The 24,535-nt window shown below is 31.0% G+C and overlaps 1 protein-coding gene, 2 non-coding genes and 1 pseudogene across 8 annotated transcripts; all 4 read right to left on the bottom strand.

The window, feature by feature from the left end:
• Positions 1 to 239: 239 nt before the first annotated feature.
• On the bottom strand, positions 240 to 19,015 carry Vha100-1 (V-type ATPase subunit a family protein Vha100-1). 5 transcript variants are annotated; one of them, XM_083054364.1, is made up of 8 exons: positions 18,674 to 19,015; positions 17,593 to 17,898; positions 14,299 to 14,411; positions 3,933 to 4,059; positions 3,170 to 3,346; positions 2,775 to 2,987; positions 1,320 to 2,701; positions 240 to 1,169 (listed from the first exon to the last, which is right to left on the bottom strand). In XM_083054364.1, the coding sequence occupies exons 1-8, from the start codon at positions 18,788 to 18,790 to the stop codon at positions 1,067 to 1,069; spliced, it is 2,538 nt and encodes an 845-aa protein (XP_082910490.1). In that variant the 5' UTR covers positions 18,791 to 19,015; the 3' UTR covers positions 240 to 1,066. The 5 variants fall into 5 exon arrangements, with proteins under 5 accessions (XP_082910490.1, XP_082910492.1, XP_082910494.1 ...); XM_083054366.1 differs by having other exon boundaries at positions 14,299 to 14,384; XM_083054368.1 differs by lacking the exon at positions 14,299 to 14,411 and adding an exon at positions 9,659 to 9,711.
• Positions 19,016 to 20,529: 1,514 nt separating this feature from the next.
• On the bottom strand, positions 20,530 to 22,400 carry LOC145945411 (uncharacterized; annotated as a pseudogene). Its single transcript, XR_014426848.1, has 4 exons — positions 22,079 to 22,400; positions 21,692 to 21,855; positions 21,345 to 21,627; positions 20,530 to 21,243 (listed from the first exon to the last, which is right to left on the bottom strand). The product of XR_014426848.1 is annotated as an uncharacterized LOC145945411 (transcript).
• Positions 22,401 to 23,451: 1,051 nt separating this feature from the next.
• Positions 23,452 to 23,571, bottom strand: LOC145945735 (5S ribosomal RNA). Its single transcript, XR_014426903.1, has one exon. It is a non-coding gene; the product is annotated as a 5S ribosomal RNA (ribosomal RNA).
• A 654-nt stretch (positions 23,572 to 24,225) lies between these two features.
• On the bottom strand, positions 24,226 to 24,345 carry LOC145945737 (5S ribosomal RNA). Its single transcript, XR_014426905.1, has one exon. It is a non-coding gene; the product is annotated as a 5S ribosomal RNA (ribosomal RNA).
• Between the last annotated feature and the right edge of the window lie 190 nt (positions 24,346 to 24,535).

Raw genomic sequence — 24,535 nt, 5'->3', positions numbered from 1 at the left:
AATAATGTTTCTTACAAACAAAAAATTTGATAATTGCAATTTATTTTTTAATTAGTTATAAATTTTAGCTAGTCTAATTTGAATTAACGTGTTATTTGGCGTTAAAAGGAACATGAAGGTAAAGGTTGGAAAAGATTTTTTCAGATTTTAAGAAGCGAAATTCTACAAATTGCGTACAAGTCGTCTTGCTAACAAGTCGTAGTAGCATGATGTAATCACCAAATTTTCATCAAACACCATTTGTATACCACATTTTTTATTATGTATAGATAGATATACGGAATAACATCGATCAATCGCCAATACGTTGACGTACATTTGTTTTTCAGATCTACAAGTTCTACAATGTGTAAGAATTCTGTACCGCTCGTACATAAGAATTCATGAAAACTGTAAGATTTTGTATATATGTATATATATATTAGATATGACAAAGAAAAAAAAATTGTTTTCGCTCTCAAATTCAATTGTATATTGTATATACAGAGTGTCCTAGACCTATCGTATAACTTTTGGGATCATTTGGAGATGATCCTCAGCAAAAATGTCGAGGCACCAATAATTTTCGAGTTATAATCGATTAAAAATAAAGAGTTTTTCGTAAACTAAGCCTTGTGGAAATAAAATATTAACAAAACCACATTCTTCAGTTAATTTTAGGTAGAGTTTGCTTTAATAGAATTTTTATTTGAGATTTAGTTACAAAGATACATGATGATAAAAATTGGGATGCAAAAAATAATGGCCCCCTTCGACATCTGGCATTAACAGGTTATAGGTTATATGATAGGTCTGGAACATCCTGTATAATTTATCGATCATATAAGAAAGAAACTTATAATATCACGAGAATATTCTCTTGTCATGACTTTGTGTTATTATAAATCTCGTAGTTTTATCAAATGTTTGTGTTCATTTACAGTTAATCAACTTTACATATATATTTTTATTCATAAGAGGCTCATAACTGACTTGTTCAAAGGAGCAACTACTGAACTCGTAACGTTCTACGTTCACACTAACAACAATAATCAACGGCGATTGTTAACCATATATATTAATTATTTTAATCCTCAGTAGTGGCCTGCGCGGCGTCAAGGATAATTTCGAAGGAGAACGGCTGGAAACTGTAGCCCAAACCAGAGTAGAACTTGCTCTGGAATTCCACCCTGGAAGAAAAAAGTAATTAAAAGAGTTGAAAATAAATTAATTAAATAATATAGGTACATCAGTATGCATGATTATAAATTAGTTTACATGAAAATAGCATACATTTATTAAGAGAAAAAAAAAGAAATATTTTGCGAACAAAATCATACCAATGTAAACGAAGTGTATGCAGAAACGCTGAAAGACCTTCCATGAGCACAAGGATGCCCACAGTGAGCACCGCCCAAAAGGCGAAGATGGCATAGAGGACGATGCCACCGTCCCAGCCTTCTCTCGCCAGACCATTTCTCATCACCATGTTCCACAACACTTCGGACAACTGGGCGTGGGCCAGAGACAGGGCCCAGAGACGAAGATACGACGCGGTATGCGATACGCTGCCTAGAACGTATTCGATGGTGTGAATGCCTTGGTGGATGAACACCTCCATCATGTTCTCCTCCTCCTCCTTGTGACCTCCGGTGTTCTGAGTAACGTTTCCGCTCTGCTGCAAAGTTCCCATGCTAGCTTCCACGTCACCATTCTCGGCGCCGTGATTGTTAAGCTGATAATGCTGCTTTTGGCGGTTGCGCATCATCAAAATTGGCTTCGCCAGCAGCATCCACGGTACGCAAAGTAGAGCCACAACCACCAAGAACCTTTGCAGACCGCCCTGACCACCGTACATGTACAGCTCGCATTGGCCAATCTTGGCGGCGGGTTTGAATAGGACCATGTTGATAAACGTGATGAGGACAGAGGGTGCGCAGCCGGGACCTTCGACCAGGTCGTTCTTCGGGCCGTACTTGATCCATTTGATAAACATGAGTAGTACCATGTAGAAAAACAGCGCCATGAGAAAGATCACCTGCGGCACAAATTCGCAAGTGATGTTGATACGCTTCTTGAAATACATGTGGTTCCACAGTCCCACCATCACGCCAAACAGCATGTGTATTACTCCGAAGATGATGGAGATCTTCATCTTGTATGAGTTTTGGAAGATGATTTTGTTCTCCGCTAGCTGCCACACCGGATCCATGCCGAATGGATACGGATAATCGACGTAATCCTCAGAACTGGGATTCAGCTGTAGGTCTTTATTGTGCTGAACGGTACTACGATTGTAATTGATCAACCAGTTTGAGCCGAAGATGTTGAGCGATTTGGAGAACACGTCGTTGTAGATGAGACCGGTATACATGGAAAATAGGCCCATGAGAAAGATGATGTAACGACCGCCGAAGAATATGTTCCAGATCTCGTTGTCGCTCTTCTTAGCCGCCAGCGGTTTTTCCTTCAGCACCATCCAGCCGCCGAACAAGAACATGATAAGGCCATGCCCGGTGTCGCCGAACATTATCGCGAACAGAAACGGGAATGTGATGATGGTGTAGGGCGTAGGGTTCATCTCGCGATAAGATGCGACTCCGTAGGCATCGATCAATGCCTGGAAGCCCTTCGTGAACTTGTTCGTCCGATTATAAGTCGGCGGATCTTCGAAAGTCTCCATGCGATTCAAAATAGGAGGTACAGAACTTCCGCTACGTTCCTAAATATGATACGAAATATGAGTTGATCTTTCGTTTCACGATAAGGAATTGAAAATCACATTCGTTAATTACCGTTCCGCGTCTTAATGCCAGTTGGATAGTCTCAATGTCCAGGACAGGCACCCAGCATTCAGCGATCAGGCATTTTTGAGTGACGTCGAGATTGAAAAGATTCAGAGTATGATAAATCGCTTTGATCTTGCGGACCTTGACAAACCAGTTCTTGATATTCTTTGCAGCAGCTACAAGAACGCGATGACGGTGATCCTGCGTCTGTCCTAGGACCTGAAGAATAACATTACTCGATTAAAATTCATTCGGCAGACTAAATGATTAATTATGTGTGTATGTCATTTAGATTTAAGAAGTATAGTATATTGGTTCCTTGCCATTTTGTTTTATTTATAATAATCATGAAAGTCTAACCATAATAATCTAAAAAAATATGATAAATACAATATACATACAGTGTTTAAATCTTCGATGCGAGTCATAACGCCCATAGCCATCTCCCTACGATCAGCCGGTGCTTCCGGACAGGGATAGAGAGTTGCTCTGAAGCCTTCGCAGATCTTTTTCACACGAGTTTTCAGTTGATCTCCTTGGAAGAAGATGATGAAGACCGACTTGTACACCTGGTCCCCCTGAATAATCATTATTACCGAGTTATTGTTCAGATCTCTCGTCAATCAAGTCTTTGCAAGAGTCGCGATGATGATTAAGGCTCCTGGGTCCTCGCCGTGGTCATGTTAGATTGTGACGTCAGAGGCGAGAAAGCACACGCTGAAAATTCTTAGATGTCATTTTTAAATGAAAAGATATTTCGATAAAAGACTACTTTTCAGATGGCTTTAGCACACTTTTAAAATACCTCGAAAACTATTCTTTTTCCTTGACAATTAATCAACAACCGCAAAATAATCGTGATATCAGACTCTTTGTCATGCGGAATGACTGCGCATGTGCAAAGACCAGACGGATTGGGCCTCATATTACAATCATTTTACAGCTGTTGATTGATTATAATGGGAAAAGGATAGTTTTCGAGATATTTTAAGAGTGTGCTAAAGCTATCTGAAGTGCTGTTTCATCGAAATATCTTTTTATTTTGAAATGGCTAAGAATTTTTAATGTGTTTTCTCGTCTCTGACGTCACAATTCCAACATGGTCGGCGAGGAGTCAGGAGCCTTTAAAGTCCTTCTCGACTTAAATACGCATTATCCACTCACCGTCGAAGGATCCTCCAAAGGTGTCTCGATTTCCGCCTGGCGTAGAAAGACATTTCCGCGGCAGGCTCGCCACAGCATACGCTCGAACGCGGGGATGCGTTCTCTCAGGATGACTCCCGCGACGAAGCTGCTCGTATGACGACATAAACATCGTATTAATAAACAATAACCAACATTTAGTTAAAGATCAGATGCTTAAAAGGTGTCTATGTGCAAACTACTGCATGGAAACTACGCCATGATTATGATTTCTTCTTGATAAAATTCGAATAAAGCGTCGTAATGACCATTTTTTTATAGCGTTATAAAACGAAAATCTTCAATCTGTATCGGTCAACGACTCGTGCGGAATTTTTGTGCGGAAAAGTCGCTAGTCAAATAGAAGAAAATGATGATTTCTGTAGCCATGGTCCTTCTCCCTTTATTTTTCTTTTTTTTGTCTACATACCTTACGAGCACTTCTGTCAATGAGATCCTCCTTGAAACACACTCTTTGAACGACAAACTCCAACAAATAACATACGTGTGTCACAGGAACAAATCGGGGTATGCTCATACATTGGATCATAATTATGCAAAGTACGCATAGAAAAATATACATACTTTTATTAGATTGGTGTATGTATATTTTTATTCGCATTTTAATCGTTTTAAGCTTTTAAAATGCATAGTCGAAGGTTATATTCCATAAAATTAAAATATATAATGAAATAAATAAATATATATATAAATTATGATTTTTGAATTATTTTTAATTTAAGAAAATTTCATTAAAATAAAATTAAAATTAATATCGCAAATATGTAATTTAATTTTGCTTAAAAATTGTCTCTCTCTATTAGAGGAAATAAACAAATTTGAGAGATATACAACAATCTAATAAAAATATCTTCCTATATTTATGGATAAAATCTGCAGCAAGCTCTTATATTTTTTTTGAACATTGTTCGGTGCATTTTTCTAAGTTTTGAGATCTTTTAATCCTGAAAGGTTTTGCAATGGTTATGTATCTTCACACGAAAAATAAAACTCTGAATGAATAAAAACGACCATATTTAGTGTTAAATGTGAGAGATTGCGTGCAAATCTTAAAATTCAATATAGTGTATCAAAATTCCAAATGTTTATAACATTGTCAAACCTCTAAGGATCAAAAAATTTCAAAGATCTAGGATTCTAAGGAATTAAAATATCGGAATAGTAAGATTTCAAGTATATCCAAAGAATCGAAAATTCCGAGAATTCAAATCTCCGAGGATCTGACGTTGTGAATATTGAAATTCGTAGAAGATAATTCTCTATTATCGAATTATATGTAATTTCAAAAAATAATCTTGAAATTTCTTGAAAAATAAGAAAAGAAAAATTCCTTAAGAAAAAAAATTCAATATAAAATTCTTAAACTTCCTAAAGGCAAGATTAGTTTTCAACTTTTCATTAGATAAATGATCTATAGATTCTCGAATTTTTGTATCTCCCGACGTCGCATTTTTAGATCGCATTTATAATTAGATTTATTATTATCATAGTTTTGCATAGATAATATTGGAATCATCTAGATAAAGACATAAAATTTTCTTATTAGATAAGATAAAAATAATTTATTTCAAGTTTATCGAGATAATAGATGAGAAATTATAAAGCATTCTATTTAAATAATATTAAGATAACATTGATTTAAAAAAAATTAAGAAAAAAATGAAAACCTTATAATCGTATTTATAAATTTTTCATTTCTTAAAAATAGAAGCTTTTTAAACGTGTTATCTGACAAACGATTTCTATGTGGCACATATATTGTCCACAACTAAAAAACGCTTAACTGGCGCTGTGTTATCTATTAAAATTATGTATTTAAATGCAGCCATTATTTTAGATAATTTAAGACAAATTATATATTTTTCCATCTAAGATAAAGATGTAGATAATACATCCTATTATCTAGATAAATATGAGATAATACATTTGCTTCATCTAAATAATTATGTAGATAACCTTATCTAGATTATCTAGATAAACTTATCTAGATTATCTAGATAAACTTATCTAGATTATCTAAATTATCTAAATATCTTTATCTAGATGATAACAAATTAATTATTAAAAAAAAAAAATAATAAATATTCCGTCAATTTTCTAGTGATTCTGGATTTACATTCGACTCTTTGGATTCCTAGCGCGACAGGACGAAGGGAGTAATTAGTTGTAATGGGAGTACGTACCCCAACTGGACAGGGCCGAGGGCGGACTGGCGGGCGATATTATCATCGCTAATCAACGCGCGTGTCATGGACTCGGTGGGGTTCAAGCCCGCGTGCTCTTGCTGACGATACAACAGACAAGACACAACCACATTAGCCACACCAGAAACGACCACAATGCTCTAACTCGCTACTCTGTGTTTTTCTCGTTTTTTTTTTATTTTGCACGGATTTTCTTCCCCGCCTCTCTCTCTCACTCGTTTATTTTAATTGTCTTGAACGAACTTGAGATATTCTTCGTTAACGCAAATAAGATCAATTACGAGTAATTAATTGTAAGTAATCTCAAGATTTTCCATGCAAAGTAAAGTGCAAAGTAAAGATGCTCGTGAGAGGAATGAAAATATGATGATGATGATGGAATTGATCATCTTTGTAATTTAACCCTCTTCCCCCTAACGTGAGAGATAAAATCTCTCAGAAACTAACATAGTGATAAGAAATTTATATAATAGCACTTTTTTAATAATATTCATATGGATCTTCCAAGTGCGACTAATAAGATATTGATAGATTGATTTAGAGATCGAGGTGTAATCGTCGTATAATAAAATATAAAATATCAAAAATTTCAAGTCATATATGCATATTTGACATATCAAGCAATTTTGTAAAATATATATGTATTTTTTATTTAAAGTTTTTATCTTTATAAAAAAGTTTTTTTAGGAATTTTTAAATGTTTCGAGAATTTTCGAGCTTCTTTGAATATATCTTCTTTATCCCTAATTGAATCCTTACAGAATTCCTGTCAATTTCAAATTTTGATTCTAGAAATTGTATTGCAAAATGTGCAAATTTTAGAAGCAGTTCAAAATCATTGAAAATTATTTATTTCGCCGATATATCTCAAGTTCGTCATATTATTGAGATAAATATGAATTTTCAAAATGTATGTAATAACGATAACGATTGATAATATATTTAATAAAAAATAAATAGTTGCTGAGAATGATTAATGACAAATCAGAGGCACGACCATACGATAGATGCTTATGTAATTTATATTAAAGACAAATATATATAAAAAGAAATATAATTCTTTATACATTTCTAAATATTTTAACAGTTTATCCGGTAATAATTGCATAGTATGTAAGTAGAGCGAAAGGTGATTATTAACAGATACCCTGAATATATAAAACGTATATAATACATATAATTAAAAAAAATAAATATATAATTATATGGCAAATAAATGTCTCCACAACATATAGTTTAAGTTTAAATATAAAAACTTGTATGTTTAAAAAATAAGATAGAATAAAAAATAAAATTGCATATATATTATAGATATATAAATACATATATTTATAGAAAAATAATTATTATAATAATATTATTATAATAAATTATTATATAAATTATTATAATAATATTATTATAATAATATTAATAAAATTTTTAGTTTATTAATTTTAATTAATCAGTCGTGCCTACTAGGTATTTTAAATAATGTCACAAAACATTAGATCTCAGCTGAAATAAATACTAGAAAAGATACATATAGTAATATTCTTATTTATTGAATCTGAAAAAAATTTAAGCATTATTATTCTGTCCAATGATCTTTAATACATACTGTAAGGACTTTCTCGAAAGAACAATCGATCAAATCGTTTTAGAATCAACAATGCTAATAAATTCATCTAATTTTCATAATTTTGCCCAATTAATCGAAAGTTGATCAAGTTAAGATCATTATTGGCAGACGATGCGAAATAAGAAATAGAAACAATTTATTTAAATCAAGCATATCACAAGCCAAGCCGTTAGATCGTTAAAGTATTTTTGTTGGTTTCTGTTTGTGTCAAAACGAAATTTCGATATTTAAAAAAAAATCTTCGAAATTTCTATTTTTAGAATTTAGAAAACCTCAAGAATCTGATCTTATAGAAAATTTTAATCGATCCGAGATATAAATCCGTGAAGATATTGATATTAAAATGTTAAATGAAGCATTTTATGGAACCATTTATTTTGTATCTTTTATAAAATCTTAATCAAGCTTAAATTTTACGACTACGTCTTTCAAAATTTGTATTTAAAAATTTTAATTAGAATTTTAAATCCTTGATAAAAAATCAAGTGTTTATAATATTTCATTTCTTTAAATCCTTTCAAGAAATTCTAAAGCAGAATCCAACACAAGGCGTCTTTAACGATTTAATAATCCATACTAATCTTGATTAACGTAACAAAGAACAATAAGGACAAGTGCAAAAGCATGCGAGTAAGCAATATATATATATATGCTTAAAAAAACACAGACAAACAGACAATCCTTTGTTAAGGAGTGAGAACATTGTTATACATACCCATGGCCACACCATCATCATTTATTGTTATTTACAACGTTGCGTCACTACGAAAAATTATTACATTTTTCACTCGCGCGAGTGAGACATTTCATTTCGTTTTTACATAAATCGAAGATACTCGATACAGTTTGAATTTTTCTGCTTTAGCGGTATATAAAAAAAAAAAAAAAAAAAAAAGGTGACAAACCGTATCAAACTGTATCAACTGTTATTGGTCGGCGTGATTTCTCGCCGATTTTTCCCCCATTTCTTTTTTTTTTGCAATCGATCAATAAACAATGGGTGGTTATTCATAAAAGCGAACAGTTACGTCTGTTTTTCAAGTGTATTTTTAGTTGCAGAGGCATCCCCGAAGACGAAGAACGTAAAAAAATCTTACTCAAATATTATTGAAAATTTGATGAATCTAAAAGCTATATAAAATAAATACTGGACATGATTTTGAGATGATGTGGTTTGGAGATGATACACGTTGAAAATTTAATATTAAATTGATTATTATTACTAAAGAAAACATTACTTTGAAATCAGTGGCTCTAAATAGTAACGTATTCAGGGAAGGAGAAAGATTGCTACGTTCTCTCTCCCCTCCCTTCCTCATAATTCGAGATCTATCTTCATTATCACCATTTTCGTCCTTATAAAACATTGTTTTATTAAACAAATAAAACTCCATTGCTTAATGTTAAATATGAATTTTGTTTTAAAATAAAATCCTAAATACGTCACTAGATTTTGGAATTCAATGAATCAAAAATTTAGCAATAATTAGGGATATTTAGATTTAGAAGACATAAGAAAATTTAAGGCTCTAGAAGTCTACAGTTCAGTAGAAGTCTTACATTTCAATGTAAGATGATTTAAATTAAAAATTGGAATAGAAAAAAGACAAAATTGTAAGAATATACAAATTTCTTAGAATTAGAAGAGTAAAACAGATATTCAAGGAGTAAAAGATTTTTTCATTCTAAAAAAAAATTCGAAAAAAATTGTCTTCATGAAGGATGCTCCAGCAACGCATAGGATGCGATTTCGCTCGTGGAGCGATAAAGGACTAAGATAAACATATTAGGCAACAACAATCGAGGCAAACAATTTTTGCAAACTACAAGATTTCGCAAAATAACCGTTGATAACAGCTTGCCTGAGCGGGTTCCTATAATGCGCTCCTACGGTGTCTGCCGCAGTATATAGATGCTGTAAACCATCACAGAATACACTGAAGTTGCCTCTACTATAATAGACCTGACCTTTGATATATACCGACTATAATACGTACAATTGAAATCCTCTATTCTAAATTTTTCTCCATTATTAGGTCTATTCATTTCAACTAAACTGCAGTTCAGAGTTTATCTTTTTTACTCCACGCATTGGAAGGAAAAAGATAAACTCTGAACTAGTGCAGCCAGTTCAGCTGAAAAGTACAAACCTATTGTCTTTCAACCTAACCCTAACCTAACCCTAACCTAAGTATTTTCCTTTTTGCCTGCCTAATCTAAATATTGTCATCTTCTTTCACTGCAATCAATCTTTGGGACGGAGCATAGACTTTTGTATAACACACAAGGAAATCAACCAATCAAATTCCTTCATTTCTATTCTCAGGATAAAAAGAAAAGACTCTGATTGGTTGATTTCCTTATGCGTGATGAAAGAGTATTGTAGCATCAATAAGATCCATAGCAAAATTTAAAAGTATAGGCAATAGGAACAAGAAATAGAAGATATCACCAAATAGGTGCAGGGTATATTATCTATTTCCTGTTTCTATTATCTGTGGATATCTTCTATTCTCTGTTCCTATTGCCTGTACTTTTGTATTATGCGATAGGTCTAACACTTTTGTATCATTAATGTCGATTTTGTATTGGTAATCTTTTAATCTCCGTATTCTTAACTAATCTGCGCAAAAATTGCGCTACTGCTCCACTATGTTTACTTCTTGCACTTCAAAACATAAAAATAAAAAATACCTAAAAGTAACACCACACTTATTATTTTCGTTTTAAGATATATTTTGCTGAGTGAAATTCTGAGTGATTTCTACTCTCTTTGAACCATATGAGGACTGTTTCTGGTTATTGAGATATATCATTATAACCCAGTGAGCATTATTGAGAGGAAGAGCTCTTTAAGAGAACTTTTTGAAAACTTCATTAATTTTTCTCAAAAATGATATTAGTAAGTTATCTTTTTGTAAGATATCTTTCAGAAGAGCTCTTTAAGAGAACTTTTGAAGACCTTATTAATTTCTCTTAAAAATGATATCAGTAAGTTATCTTTTTGTAAGATATCTTTCAGAAGAGCTCTTTATGTTGTCTATTCATAGATGTCTGTAGAGTCTCTAGCAAGCGTGCTATTTTACGAACGCCGCACATGGGCAAGCCACATAATACGTGTGTGAACTGCGTGCTCTGAATTGAATTTCAAGGAGATAGCATTTACGTTCTTCAATATTAACGTTTAATCTTTCTTTCTTAAATTATAAATATTATTAAATATGTATTTGAGCATAAAATAGAGATTATATATTTTCATATATATTTTTGTTATTTGTTCTATGTTGCCTCTATATCCAACCAAAGAAGTTGGGTTATGTCTGCAAAAAGCACGTTGCAATCATAAAGTTTTTTTTATTCAAAGTCTATGGGCATTTTGAAACCTGTTTTAATTTTAATAAAATGTTATAAAAGAAATGTATACTAAGATTTATATTTTTTTTAAATATAAAAATATGTAAAAATATAATACTACAAATAGCAATTCTCAACGGTAACCTTTTTTTGATATTTAAAAGAAGTCAGATTGTGGAATTCTTTTAGATGTCGTTTATGTGATGTCTTTCTTTCCTCTAAAATCGACGCATTGGAGGACTTATTGATATCATAATATTATCATTTTGATGGAGTTATCGGAAGTCCGACTCTTAAACTTGAGTACTTTATGAATTTCTTTTGATAACATATTGCTCACTGGGAAGCATCGGCAATTCTTTTACTTATTATAGAGTTTACATTTATTTTAAATGATCCAATCTCTAATGATTTTGATATTGATATACAGTGGAACCTCGCTAATTCGAAAACCTTTACAAATCAAAACAATGTTCGTTTACCCTGAGAAAACCTCTGTAAGTCGAAAAAAAATACGAGATTAACTCGAAATTTTTGGAGCGGCGTTTGACTTCTGTAATTCAAATCTTCAGAAACAAAGAGTCTGTAAATTTTCAAAGACAAAGCCTCTATATAATTCGAAACAAACTGTTAATATTGACATATCTGACATTATATATTATATATGTATACTCTATAAAACAAAACCCCCCACAATTCGAAGAATTTTTCTCTTCCCTTCAATTCCGAATTAGCGAAGTTTGACTGTACGTTGTTAAGACATAATCCTCAGTAACTTTTAATAGAGTATGTCTGTTGCTTATTGTTTTTGTGTTTGAAAGCTATAAATAATTAAAATAAATAAAAAAAATATATATACAGGCCAATATATAATACTCGGCCAAAAAAAAACCAGTACATTTAAAAAGTAAAAGTAAAAAATTGTGAAAGTTCAAGAATTTATAACTCAGCTAATAATTATGATATCGAGGTGTTATATGTATATAGTTCACAATATATTTATAAATATCATCTGCCTTTCACTCGGTATTTCGCTGCAACATTTTTATTTTGTATATAATATTATTTGAATAAACGTGGCGAAATTTTTAGAATAGAGAAAATGCTCGATTTCGATGATTTTAGAATAAAGCAATTATATAATGTGTCTGAAAAGAAAAAGAAAAAAAAAGTATTCCTCGTAAAAGGAATTCAAAAGAACGATATTTCTCGATCAAGTGTTTTATACCTCATTTTCATTGTGGACACTTTATATAGAGCCTTATGTATGTATAGCTTCATGCTGGGCACAATTCTAATCTTTGCAGGGTAAAATTTAAACCGAGTTTCGAACATAATATATAAATCAGAGTAAAACGTTATACCATTTTTTTAATAATAGATATAAATAGTAATGTTAGATATATATATTATAAATATAGTTTTATACACAAAAGTTGTTGTGTAATTAGTGTTATGTGATTGATTATTCAAAGTTCTAAAAAGGAAAGATTAAAATTTGTTGAAAATTTCAAGTATCTGAGTTTTAGAAATACTCAAAATCTTGAAAATTCAAAATTCCAAAATTTGATTTCTCAATAATTAAAAATTTTAGAATTTTAATCATGTTATATAAAACAGCGTGTTGCATGTGTATGTGTGTACGTTATAAGCTCGATTTATTTTCGAAATTCTACGACATATCCTATCCTGTACTACAAAATTGCAACCGAGAATACATATAAAAATATTTGCCGAGTTTCGTTTATTTGATTGTATATTTTCCAAATCATTTTTAATCCCTGGATTACCGATCAATAAAATAGAGTCCATTTAAATTTCGACAAATTATTTTTCTATTTTTAATAGTAAATATAGTAAATAAATTATAAAAGAAAAATATGTAAAATACATATACAAATAATAAGATATAAAATATTTCAATAATAAATAATATAAGACATATTATAAGATAATGTAAGATATGTAAAGAGAAAGATAAAAATATTTGTTGTTAACAAAATTTGTTAAAGAAAAATCTGCACATATTTGTATTTCGTGTTGGCAATCCAAAGATTGACATTAGTGATGGATGCGCCGCTGCAGCAAGTGCAGCAGTATGTTTACTTTACAACACAAACTGTGGGCATGCAATGACGTACTGAAGATTATTCTCGGTCAGGTGGAGATTAAAAAAATGCAGAGCATGGAGATTAGGAATGGACTTGGATTAGGAGAAAGAAAAAAAGAGAATCTAGATTTAAAATTTCAATAAAAACATCTATATATGGAAGATTTATAAAATAAAATTAAATAAATTCTATATATATAAAATTGATATATTATTTTCAAAAAATATAGAAACCAATAGTTGTTAACTATCAGGGAAATTTTTGAAAGATCTAATCGAAATTTTTTTTTAGAACCAAGCGTTTAAAAATCAAAGAACTTATAATTCAGAGATTGGAAAATGTTATATTTTATTTTAGGATTTTTTTTCTCTCTACTTAATATTTTTTTTAATGTAATGCTGAAGATTATTAAAAAATGGACCGAAAAAGGCTCCTGGGTCTTCGCCGCGGCCATGTTAGATTGTGACGTTAGAGGCGAGAAAGCACACGCTGAAAATTCTTAGAGATGCCATTTTTAAATGAAAAGATATTTCGATGAAACACTACTTCAAATGACTTTAGCACACTTTTAAAATACCTCGAAAACTATTCTTTTCCCTTGACAGTCAATCAAAAAACAACCGTCAAATGATCGTGATATCAGACTTTGTCATGCGGAATGACTGCGCATGTGCAAAGACCAGACGGACTGGACCTCATATTAGAGTCATTTTACAGCTGTTGATTGATTATAAAGGGAAAAGGATAGTTTTCGAGGTATTTTAAGAGTATGCTACAGCCATCTGAAGTGCTGTTTCATCGAAATATCTTTTTATTTCGAAATGGCATTTAAGAATTTTTGGCGTGTGTTTTCTCGCCTGTGACGTCACAATGTCAACATGGTCGGTGAGGAGCCAGAAGTTTTAAAATGTTATGCATCAAAAATTTAATTTTAACGATTTCAGAATCAATCGAAATGTGGTAGTATCTGTCTTTGAGAAGTCTCTCAGAAATCGCCATGCTCTGCATCAAACGGATGTACGTCACACATTAATTACCCGAGTTTGAGAGCCTGGCCGCCGGCGCGGAGGCCCTCTTCACCCAACAAAGTGACTTGTTCTTCCTCACGGCTGGGGTCTGCCATCTGCGACACGACACCTCCATGCTCAGCCTGGCAACAGACACAGGTCACCCCTCTTTCGCCCTACCTCCCGCTCCATTTGCCGTAGCAGAATCTCTTTTTGTTTGTTTTAAAATTTTCTTCAACTTATCGATGTAAAAAAAAAGCAATCTTCTCTTAATTTTCGCGTAGTTTTGTTCATTGCTTGGTCCGTGTCTAAATATTCATGATGCTTAGTAATATAAAAAGTAATAAAGAAGTAAAATGTTGTAAAAAAATTTAATTTTAACGATTTAACATTTAAAAATACAAAATTTTATGAAACTAATTTTGTAAATATATTCAAAATACTATATATACTATATATTTAAAAATACACTATGCTATATATTAGAAAATACTAAATATTCCTAATTTTATATGAATAAAAAATATAAATTTAATGTCTACATATTAAAATTCTGTAGAATCTAAAAGTTTGAATTCATAAAATCGAATTAGCGTTTAAAAATTGAAGCACATTGTTAAAAAAAATATTCATAGATTCCAGGCACTTACTTCAAGAAATAAGCATCATGAATTCTATAATATTCATGCAATTTTGATTCCTTTGATTCTCTAATTAATAATTAAAATATTAATAACGACTTTAATAACTATAATAAATTAATTGAATTGATGTAACATACATCACATATACAGAATTACAGTCTTGCTAACATGCTATACACACATGCTCTGCACATGCAAAGAGTTCCATTCAACAATCCAATAAAGGTCACGATTATATATATATATTTTCTCAATGCATCTCTATATATTTCTAATAAATCATATTAAAAATTCAAATTCTATAAAATTTATCTGCAAAAAAATCGATAATATAAAAATAGTAAAAATAATTGATATAACTGCACGGATTTTTTAATAACTTTTTAGAAAAAAATTAATTATATAGAGAAATTTTCTAAAATTTGAAGCTGCATAAGATTTTCGAACAAATATATTCCATGCAAAGTATGAATTAAAAAGAGCGGCCTTCAAAGAATTAGTTTGTATAATATTATACATTTTTTAAATAATATATATATACATTTAGCAAATTTGCTTAATGTTACAGATGTTAGTGCAATGTTCATGCAAGTTACCATTAATTTATTATTATTTATTACAAAGATATCATGCTGCATATCGCATCCATAATCATCTTTGGTGATCTTTTATATTATTTTCAATGACAACATGTCATTAGTTTACAGCTTATTAATATTTATTACGTTCATTACTTATTATTATTATTAACTCTTATAGCATTATTATTTTATTTAGTATTAAAAATATTATTTTCTATTCAGAAAAGTGACTTAAAATGTTTAAACAGTTATTGCCAAACAGAATTATCGCAAAATTGCTTTAATATTAAATTATTGAATAATTATATGCAAATATTTCATTAAATACGATACGTGCAACTATTTGTCCTTTAACATGCATATTTCTCAAATTACGATAAATTTATTTATGCAAAAAAGGGAAAAAATAAAATGATTAATAATGGAATAAAATAGAGGGGTAAAATAGAAAAATAAAAACGTCAGATATTTGCCATGGAAAAAAAGATGTAAGTAGATATTATAAACTATATTAAACACTGACTATATATTAAAGACTATATTGAAAATGTATTAAATATTAAATTTAAAAAGATTTAAAATTTTAAAATATTATTAAACATATAAAATTAACAGTATATAAAGGCTGCCTTTTTAAGAAATACATTTACAAACAAATCCGTATAACAGTTCTCAGTTCATGTGCAGAAGTGCTGAAACATTGTCTACGCAAGGAGAACACAACAATGCAAACATTGTAAACTTTTCTCTAAAAAAAATTCTTTTATGCTATATGTAATTAGAGATAGATTAATATTATACAATTGATTAAATATAATTGAATACAATGACTTTATACGAAATTACGACCGGACTGGACAACTCTCAAGGGACATAAAGGGAGATAGAGCGGAGCGAATGACTTGTGTCCTTTGCAGTGATGGCTTTTGGTTAGTTGGCAACACTAACACATTAATAATCCTAAAATCACTCAACAATATATGATTAGTAACATACAATAAGGACATTCTGATGTCTGACAGCTCATAAAAAAGTGGAGCCCCACTGTGCCTCTCATAAACAGTCCTATCTCATCCTCATTTTTTCTCCAAGTAACTTTGCAATCGCTTAAAGTTGCACAAGCGCATAAACAGGCTTTTGTATATGTCTAATTCGCATATTCTTTAGCTTTTCATGCACCAGAAAAAATTTGGCCCAGCTGAGATAGACTAACTCATTGCTTCTTTAGCGTAGTTAAATGCTTCGATTAATAATTTTTCTCTTCAACAAAACATTGCAAAGTTGCAGTCACTTCAACAAGATTTACTCGCGTGTGTTCTTCAATCTTTTTCTTTAGAAAAATACAACAAATTCTTTAATAATATATATCCTTTAATAAATAACATTAATAATCCTAAAATCAATTTTTTAAATATATATTATTAAAAGACATTTTTAAATAATAAATATTATTTTTTAATTAATATATGTTATATATTAAAGACTTGAAAATATTAAGCAAGCTTAGAAAGAAATCTTATTAAAGTGATAAATGTTTCAAATTCTTTCTCTCTTTCTCTCTCTAAAGCATATATTACAATTTCTAATTTATCGAAAAATAATTCAACTCTCGCAGAGTTCATACATTAATTAATTTACAGAAATGTAACTCAAATAAATAAATATAAGGCCGTGAATTGCGACAATATTTTTTACAATACAATATCTTATTTTTCTGTGCAAAAATTTACATTGTAGCAAACAAAAGAGTTTCTTGCTCAGTAAATAAAAGTCTTGAAAGCCAAACTAAATGATTGCGTTTTATAGTATAAAGTATTCGATTCATTCGAGATAAGTGACAGCACCATTGCTGATATTTACAGCCCGTTGCAAAAGTTTTCCCCTGAGATTTACATTCAAGAACAATCAACAGATTCAGAACGAAACACCCCTTTTTACAATTTCATTCAAATCATTCTTCATTACACATCTTTTTTTTTTTTGGGTAAAATAGATTTCCAAATTCCTCGACAATTCATAAATACAAGTAGCTTCATCTCTGATTCATACGCCCAGATTATTAGACCAACGGAATAAGAACTTCTAATTTAGTGACTTACCTCGTCAAAGAAGACCTGAGTCTTTCGTAGGATATGTTTGAGCTCAGTTAGCTCCAAAAAGTTGCGTTTAAGCGCTTCAGCATTCTGATTCACTTCCCTCAACTCATTCTCCAGCTTCTCGAAAGTGGCTTCCAGATCAATCATCTCTCGAGGCTGCGGTGCCTCTGGATTCTCACCAGTGTCCAGCATCGGAATGCCATCCTTCTTGATTTCCTTCTCCAGATAACGCAGCTTCCGTTCCATCTCATCACAACGACGTACCTCATTGACAAACTTCCGTTGGAAGGCATTGACATCAGGATTTAACTAAAATGAGACAAATATATTAATATTACATAATGACAAGGCCGTTAAGACAGTACAGACATATAGAAATTTAAAATATTGGACTAATATCTGATAACTAGTAAAAAATTTAAGCTATGAAAAATGATGAAGAAAATTATTATCAGTTACTATAAAATGTCTACTCAAATCTTGTAAACAAAAATTTCCCGATCTTCCAAGTATTTTCGTTCAAAATTCCAAATAAAATAAGCTGCTTTCTAAAATAAGTTTCTTTATTGTATATGTTTTCTAATGTTTCTTATTCAAAAGATTGCAAAGAAAGATTCAAGAATGTAGTTTTTCTAGTAAATATTGATTTATTAATCGTATTAATTTGGACAATATGACAAAAACAATATATCACAGTATCTAAACACTAAAGATATGTGCAAAAATATAAAATAAAAATATAAAACAAAAAAATAATTTATTATAAACGTCTTGACAACTTTCTATGAAACTTACAGATCTTGATTCTAAAAAAATTGTCATCAGTAAATGATCACATAAACTTAAATATTGCAAAGATATGTTAAATAAGTTTTTTAAATTCTAAATAAGAATAAAATTATAAATTTTTTAAAAAAATTTTCGGAGTATCAATAAAATTCTACGAGAATTCCCGGATTTTTCAAGGTAAAGAAAAAAAAAATTCCTGACAATTCCCAATTTTCCCGGATCTCTTAGGGAGCAGACGTCCTATATTAAGAAACGAGATGAGATTTAATGATAATTATACGTATATGACACTTACATCGCGAAACTGTACCAGCCCGAGCTCGCCGAGTTCGGAGACACAGGCGTAAGCAGCTTCGCTTTGGAGGAACAGCTGACACAAAGTCATCTCCTCGCTGCGGAAGAGCGAGCCCATCTTTAATGTTGGAATTAATCTGCCAAAAAGACAATCGCGTCGATGTTATCGGCCGTCCAAAAGTTGCGGATTCCGCCAAGACTTTCCCTTTGTTTGACGTCCTTTTCCTGGAACTGCGATCGTGGCAGGCAAATAATAATCGATATCCATACAGTCACGAGGTACGACGGTACGAGACTGCAGATCATGTGGTAACGCGCGCGCGCATGCGCGTTGAGTCACGTCAAGGTTGCTACTAGGGCTGCGTTCGGAAACGTCACCCGAGTGCATTCCTTCTCTTTCTATATCATTTCTCTCTCAGCGATATAGAAAGAGAGGGAATGCACTCGGGTGACGTTTCCGAACGCAGCCTAGAGGTCTATTATTACGTATCTTGGGTGAGTTTGCTCACGAGTCACGACACGGACTTGTTAATTGTTAGGACCATCACACACAAATTGACATAGCTGCATATGCATAACGTAAGACTGTCTGGACCAATAAGCATCGAACATAAAGTTGCATAAAATCGCCATATTGATTTACATAATATGCTCATTGATCCAGACAGTCTTATGTTATGCATATGCAGCTATGTCAATTTGTGTGTGATGGCCCTTTTAGGAATAGAGAATAGAGGAACAGAGCATAAGCACAGACTTATATATTATGAGCATAAGCCGCATAAGCTGAAGGGGTTAGGTACTTTCGCGGAGGGGAGAGAGGGGTGCTGCCATACTTGTTCCAACCTCGCACACATAGAACCTGTGGAACCTGTATATGTGAAATAAAACGTTCAGATCGACGTCGTGTAGCTTTAACGTTAGCTTAAAATTTATTTACTGTTTGTCTCTGTCTAAAAAGAACAGTTAGAATAATAAAGTTTAAAATTGTAGAATGCTTTTTACATGTAAATTTTTTAGTGTTTTTTTATAAAGTAAGCCACACAGAGCATGACATCTCTACGGTGGATGTCGGATAGATCTCTAATAGAAATCCCGAGGGGTCAACCACTATACTAAAAAATGTACAGTGATTGCCACTTCTAGGCAATACAACATTTTATTGCTAGCATTGCTATTGTATTGTTAGTATTGCTTTCGTATTGTTTTAGTATTGCTTTCGTATTGTTAGTATTGCTTTCGTATTGTTAATAATGCTGATTTATTCCTAATATTCTTATTTTATTGTCAGTATTGCCGATACTGCCGCAGTATTATAAAGTATTTCTAGTGTATTATCTTTTTTTTATTACTAATACATATTTTTCTAAAATTATATTTTGTTTTAGTTTGGGATTGTTTGTCAAATCTTTCAAATTCTTTTTGTTTTCGTTGTAGCCTCGTTACAGTCTCTATTTTCGCATTTGTTTTAATTTGAGGCTCATTGTTTAGTGTCGCAGAATTGTTAGCCTCTTCAACAATTCTGCGTTCATAAAAATCCGATTCTAATAAACTTGAAATTTCGCCGCAGTAGGTTTCATCTTGTATTTGACACAATGGTTGTGAATTTGTCGAGCTGGTTGCAAAACATTCTTTTAATTCTGTAGAATCTATATTTGGTGAAATATAAATTTCTGCATCCTGAATAGTATTGGCCAAACTAGTATCAGATGTAATTTCAGTTGAAATATTTAAAAAATTGTTTTGAATTTCGTCCTCACTTTGAAGTGAACTTGGAAGTGAATTGTCATTAGATTTTTGTATTTTTTGAGGTATTTTTATAAATGAAAGTAAAGTATTATTAGGATTATAATTTTTTTTATGTTTTTTGTTTTTAGTATTTTTCATGAGTCAAAATGTGTTTATTAAAATTGGATAATATCCATTTTCTTCCACTTTTAGAATTTTTGGCCGAATATCCTGTAGAAATAAAATCACAGAAACAGCACTTAATTTTTGCACAATAATTTTGATTATCTATTTTATAATTAACAGCTTCCAAATTGAAACCTGGATTTCTATCTACAGAAGTGTATCTTTTAGATAAAGCTTTTGATGAGGTAAAACGCATTCAAATTTTTCTTTTACACGTAATTATAAGTTTTCGGACTATAGTAGTGCAATGTTAATGCAAATAACCTTAATTCGGGACTGTATTTATTAATAGTTTTTTTACATTTCAAAAGTTTTTTATTAAATTTTTACCTATTTGCTTTAAAATATCTAGGTTATTCTTATTTAATTTTGACTTTAAAGATACCATAACAATATCAAAATTGCTTTAGGTTTTAGTTTGTTTTATTTTGCGTTTTAAACGTTTTATTGTTTGCTGAGATTTTTGTTTATATTCTTCCAAAGAAGCTTTTAAATATTTGATAGTGTCATCTTGGTCATTTTGAAAATGTTGAGGACTGACAGATGTTGAATGATGAACTTTGAAATTTGAATTTTCAGGCAAATTTATTGGAGAAGTACACCTGTCAGTGAAACTTTTTTCATTGAGTACCATAGTACAATCTTGTTGAATTTGATCTGAAAAGTATTGCATATCAATGCTCAAAAAATTTTCAAATGTGCAATAAATATTATACATATAAATAAAATAAGATAATTATATAAAAATTTCAACTAACCGGTTGATAAAGGTTCTGTTTTTATAATTAATTCTCCAGTGCATTCATCAAGAAGCATTTGTTCATCAGTCATGGATATACTTTTTTGATAATTATGGTCATTTTGATTTCCTGTATTTAATTTTTTTTTACAATGTGTATCAATTGACGAAAATGATGTTTCTAAATATGAAAATTCGTTATCTGAATTACAATCAACAGAAGAAAAAGATGAGATTAAACAATTCTGTTGATTTTTAATATTTTCTTGTTTAATGTGTGTACTATCAACAAATGCATTTGCCTAAAAAAAAATTATTAATTAAAAAGCAAAAATAATATTAACTAAAGTAGAATATACTTCATACATAAGGCACAGCATTTTCACGTAAATAAATTTTGTCTAATGTTCTGTTTATATCTTCTTCTTTAAAATGTAAGGAACAAATTGATGCATTTTTTTAGGTTGATATTTGTATCTAATCCAATATTGTTAAGCCACAATTTTCTTCTATTTATATTTTTTGGTAACCTGTTGATAATAAGAAATATTGATATATATATATATATATATATATAATTTTAATTTAATTTTCTTTATATTTTACTGTTTTAAATCAATAATAATTAAAAGATGTTGATGGTGTGATATCAACAAAAACATACAAAAAACAAAAAGTACTTTTCCACATTAAGAAGAATACTCGGAAAAATAAAATATATTACATATTAATAAGATTACCATAACTTTTTACCTATGCAAACTTATTTTAATATTTTGTTCCAATGTTTTTTGTAATATATTTTTATGTTTATTCGCTACAGAATCTGTAATTGGACATCCTGGCACTATGCATTTCACCATTTTTATTAATATACAAAAATAAATAGTGAAACATAAATATTCGCATCCTAATCTAACCTTCTATTTCACTGCACTCAAGCCTTGTGTCCACGATGCTAGAACTTGGTCCGAGTTCTTGGACCGAGAAGTTTGTAGCCAATTAATTTGCAGCTTTTACGGAAAAGCGGCAATTTTATTGGCTACAAACTTCTCGGACCGAATTCTAGTATCGTGAATACAAGACTTCACACAGTGGCGTGTAAGATACACAGAAGGCGTATCCATGTACATATCTATGTGTAAGATAATGGGAAAGAATATAGCGGAGAGCGATTCTCTCCGCATGCCTTAAATAACACCTCCCTTTCCATGGGCGTAGCCAGGGTGGGGCAGGGGGGGACATTTGCCCCCCCCTGACACCCTGACACAGAGAAGTAATTTTAAAAAAGTAAAGAAATGTATCTGATGTCTGTAATACAATTTACAAAATTCAACAAATAAAGAGTTTGACAATGAGTATATATGTTCTGTATAAACAAAAAGAAACTGGAAGAAGAGATATTAAAAAGATTTTCCGAAGATCAGCGAAGACTGGCTTTAACATAATTATTAAATTTATTTTTATATAAATTCTTATACAAAAATAAATAAAAAGTTTAGTTAAAATAATAAAAAATGTTATTAGATTTTATTTGATAAATTTTTGCCCCCCCCTAGATAAAATCCTGGCTTTGCCCATGCCCCTCTCCTAAACTAAAACTTCAGATTCTGTCTCTCTATTCGTAAGTCCGTGGCTCACGATGAAATGAAAATGATAAAAGTAAGCAGATTTGCTAGATTTTTTGACAAATAAAATCATAGATACTCTTGTGAATTTCTTCACTTTTGTAACTCATGAGTAACTCATACAAGATACGTCATAAGTTTCTTATAAAGGCAACGACAGGCATGTTCCGATATACACTGCCAGTACTGAAAATTTATTATATACATAACGTAAACTATAGATTTTCAGTACTGGCAGTGCATTGGAACATGCCTGACGTATATACATAGACCAGTATTTATAATCTCATCATATATTTAAGGTCTGGTCCACAATAAGTGATTTAAGCTCTGAGCCATAAGAAATTGGCTAATTACAGTCGAGTGATCATTCAGAGAGAAGTGATATATAGAGAGAAGGAGTGCATCTGGGTGACGTTTTGGAACATAGCCTAAGTATATATTTAAAACAAAAAATATGTTATTGTTAAGAATTTAATTAGCAAAAAAAGAAGATAGTGCCAACGATACATAGTGTTCCCAAGCGGTCACCCATCTAAGTACTGACCATGCCCAATGTTGCTTAACTTCAGTGATCGGACGAGAACTGGTGCGTTACAACGTGGTATGATCGTTGACAATGGTGATACTTTCAGTTGCTGAAAAAATTAAAACTTGAAAATTTTAAGACAGTTGTAAATAAAGTTTTTTTATTGTCATTATAATTTAAAACAAACTACGGATGCTATAATTTCATGTAAAAAAATCATAAAGATTAAAAGAAGGCTGATAAAAAATGTAATTTTTTCATTTTTTTGGTTTTTTACACAAAATAATAGCGTCCACAGTTTGTTCTTGTGTTCAAGTGGTCAAATTCAACTTTGCGTTTTATCGGTAAAACGGACGGCTTTAGGATCTCCTTAATAATGAAATTCTTTTTTGTTTCAAATAAATAATTAAAGTATGTATAGTTAAATTATAATGACTATAAAAAACTTTATTAGTACTTTAATTGTGGAAAAGGATTTTTTAATCAGTAGTCAATAAAAAGATTAGAGGTCGAATTCAATTTTGCGTTTTAGGGTATAAACACAAACTTGTATAGCGCATAAACATATACATAAGAAAATTGATTAGTCCATAAACGTATACGTAAGAAAATAAACCAATCGAATTTCTTATGCATACGCTTATGCGCATATGCAAGTTCGTGTGTTTATATTCTTATCAGTAAAACAGATGGCTTTAGGGTCCCCTTAAGATTTAAATTAGCAAAAAAAAAAAAGAAGATTGTGCCAACAGTACATGGTGTTCCCAAGCGGTCACCCATCTAAGTACTGACCATGCCCAATGTTGCTTAACTTCAGTGATCAGACGAGAACTGGTGCGTTACAACGTGGTTTGACCGTTGACGATGGTAATACCTTCAGTTGTTGAAGAAATAATAACTTGAGAATTTTAAGACAGTTGTAAATAAAGTTTTTTTATTGTCATTATAATTTAAAACAAACTACGGATGCTATAATTTCATGTAAAAAAAACCGTAAAGGTTAAAAGAAGGCTGATAGAAAATGTAATTTTTTCATTTTTTTGGTTTTTTACA

Source organism: Prenolepis imparis, unplaced genomic scaffold, assembly GCF_030444845.1.
Source record: "Prenolepis imparis isolate NDT839.2.m4 unplaced genomic scaffold, iyPreImpa1.0 SCAF_14, whole genome shotgun sequence".
NCBI lineage: Eukaryota > Metazoa > Arthropoda > Insecta > Hymenoptera > Formicidae > Prenolepis > Prenolepis imparis.
Note: the sequence above shows the minus strand (reverse complement) of the source record. Positions and strands in the feature narration are given on the sequence as shown.

Coding starts and splice junctions, on each gene's coding strand:
- Vha100-1 (XM_083054364.1), bottom strand. CDS start 18,790: ATGGGCTCGCTCTTCCGCAGCGAGGAGATGACTTTGTGTCAGCTGTTC. Junction 4,060..14,298: donor GGCCAGGCTCTCAAACTCGG/GTAATTAATGTG, acceptor TCATACGAGCAG/CTTCGTCGCGGGAGTCATCC. Junction 3,347..3,932: donor CTTTGGAGGATCCTTCGACG/GTGAGTGGATAA, acceptor ATGATTATTCAG/GGGGACCAGGTGTACAAGTC.